The sequence below is a fragment of the Mandrillus leucophaeus genome, unplaced genomic scaffold (genome assembly GCF_000951045.1).
Source record: "Mandrillus leucophaeus isolate KB7577 unplaced genomic scaffold, Mleu.le_1.0 Scaffold1376, whole genome shotgun sequence".
In the NCBI taxonomy this organism is placed as follows: Eukaryota; Metazoa; Chordata; class Mammalia; order Primates; family Cercopithecidae; genus Mandrillus; species Mandrillus leucophaeus.
In genome coordinates this window covers 116,658-118,859 of record NW_012101339.1, presented here as the reverse complement: position 1 = coordinate 118,859, position 2,202 = coordinate 116,658, and the positions used below count along the sequence as shown (strand labels likewise).

Sequence of the window (2,202 nt, the reverse complement as noted above, 5' to 3'; positions counted from 1 at the left end):
TAGAATGTACATTTAGAGGGACAGATTAAATCAAATGAATCTCTAATGCTACATGGAAACATAGGCCTTTCATGTGGCAGGGAGTTCCAGGGCCCAGCCTCCTTTCAGAAACATACAAAATCTAATAGTGGTGTCATGTTCTGGTACTCAGAGACTTCTTAGCTAAGACAAGCCAGCTAAAAGGGGAGGGAGTCTAGCCTGAGAGAAGTGAACGAGGGTAATGACAGCTCTAAGGATATATATAAGGCTGCCAGTGGCCTTGGACAGGCAGGGAAGCTCAGGTTGTTTGAGAAGGAGAATTAGAAGATTTCATGTGAGATGACAGATGAAATCTAAATCAGGAGGACTGGTGTATACATCCTGCACCCAGGCTGCAGAGGTGGGTATGAATTTTTCAGGTCAACCTTGGGTACAGTGATTTGCCAATGGGGCAAAGATGAAAGACAATGTGTGGTTTTGGAGGAGGATGGAGCAAAACACTGACTCCTAGGATTCCTTCCTTCAAACTCAATTCTAGAGCCTGGTTCTACCAGTGTATAAGCATATTGTCTTCCTGAAGGTATGACATCTGTCATTATGGACAGATTGTGGGGTGCAAAGAATAGGGAGCCTACCTAGGAAGCTAAGTGGGGCTTCATCCCATTTGGAATTGGAGTAATCCCTGGCAACATCCTGAGCAGAGCAAACTTTCTCTTCATCCAGTGCCAAGAAAGTGACTTCATGATGCAGGTAAGAGTAGGATATATCATGGTGTCTAGAATGAGAAAAAACACATTCCTCTAGTAAGTCCTGCAGGACTCCCTTTTCCTCAGACTCCTGCACCCTCCTGATGAGCCGGGTAGGATAGGAACGACAGCAGATTAGATCAAGACAGACTCAACACCACAGCGTCTCAGGTGATTTGATAGGACACAAAGGGAGTGGTCAGAGAAAGCGAAGGGGGAGCCTCTCCAAGAGAGGAAAGTCATCCTTCTAAATGTGGGGTGGATGTGACTGCCCTGGGGACAGAGCAAATGCCTGCAGCAGGTGCTCAGGGCACTTGCCACAAAGGAGCTGCTGCAGGAGACCCCGACTCTCCCTGTAAACTAGCAGCATGACCTGCAGCAGAGAGAACTAACACAGGCCTTCACTTCCTTCACACAAATAGCGTTGACATTTACATGCAGCATCTAAGTGAACAGAGCTCTTGAGGCATTCCAGACACATAGATGCTGTGTTTTTAAGTTCCCCCTTTTTGAAATTTTGACATCATATGAAATTTTTATTTTTAATTTCTCTCTTGCAATTAAGTAGTTGCCAACATGCTGACACAAAACAGAGAGAAAGCAGATATGCATCTCACTCTGGATTAACCACATGGGAGACCACAGGTGAGATCAGGATATCCCTGAGTTTAGTCAGTTCACCTGGCTCAACTGATTATCAGTTCCCATGCTTGAGCGGGATTAAGAAATGAAAGCTATTCAAGTACCACAATAAAGAAGACAACATTGTAAAAGGGGTAATTTGCAGTTGGATGAATGGATGAGACAATTCTATTCGTCACTTCCTATTTTCCCTGGATCCGTGGTGTCCAGGTGTCACTACTGAACTAACAGCCCACAAATCCATAGTTACCTGGGGGGCACTGGCACATTCCCCTGTTCTTCCTGACGATCATTTTGATTTTCTGTAAACAAATTCAGAAGAGCAGGTCACAGTAAGGAATCAGTGCCCAGTCATGGCGCAAGACACAAATATCTTCAGTGTAAGAATGTGACATTTTGACAGGAAGGTTGTAAGGCACCGTAAATTAAGTCTTGTCAGAAGTAGATGAGCCTCCTTTCCAGGCCCATGGAACAAAGTCTCCCTCATCTGGTAGATCATAATCACCTCTCCTTGGACCTAAGTCTGCGCCAACAGTTAAAGAAAACTTTTCTCACAAGAATTCAAGAATTGCCCTAACTACTCTCCAGAAGTGTTGTTGCAATACCAATTTATGTCATCAAATATCATGGTCAATGAATGGTTAGAGAAATTTATATAGAAGACTGAACTGATGGATAAATTCTAACAACCCCTGCATAAAAATGGATCTGTGGTGCTACACAGATACATTGGCCACTCATGGTTTGAAGAACTCAGAGCCCAGCCTTGTTTAGGGAAACTACAAGCAAGATAAAGGTAGCAGTGTTTATGTCCTGCTTTCAAGGTGGCTGCTTA

The 2,202-nt window shown here is 44.1% G+C and overlaps 1 protein-coding gene across 1 annotated transcript in view; it reads right to left on the bottom strand.

Moving 5' to 3' along the window:
- Nucleotides 1-2,202, bottom strand: part of LOC105534663 (neuroblastoma breakpoint family member 4-like) — a 25,769-nt gene that overhangs the window by 13,712 nt on the left and 9,855 nt on the right. The window contains 1 exon segment of the mRNA XM_011973439.1: nt 615-754. Coding sequence (XP_011828829.1) covers nt 615-754 — 140 coding nt within the window.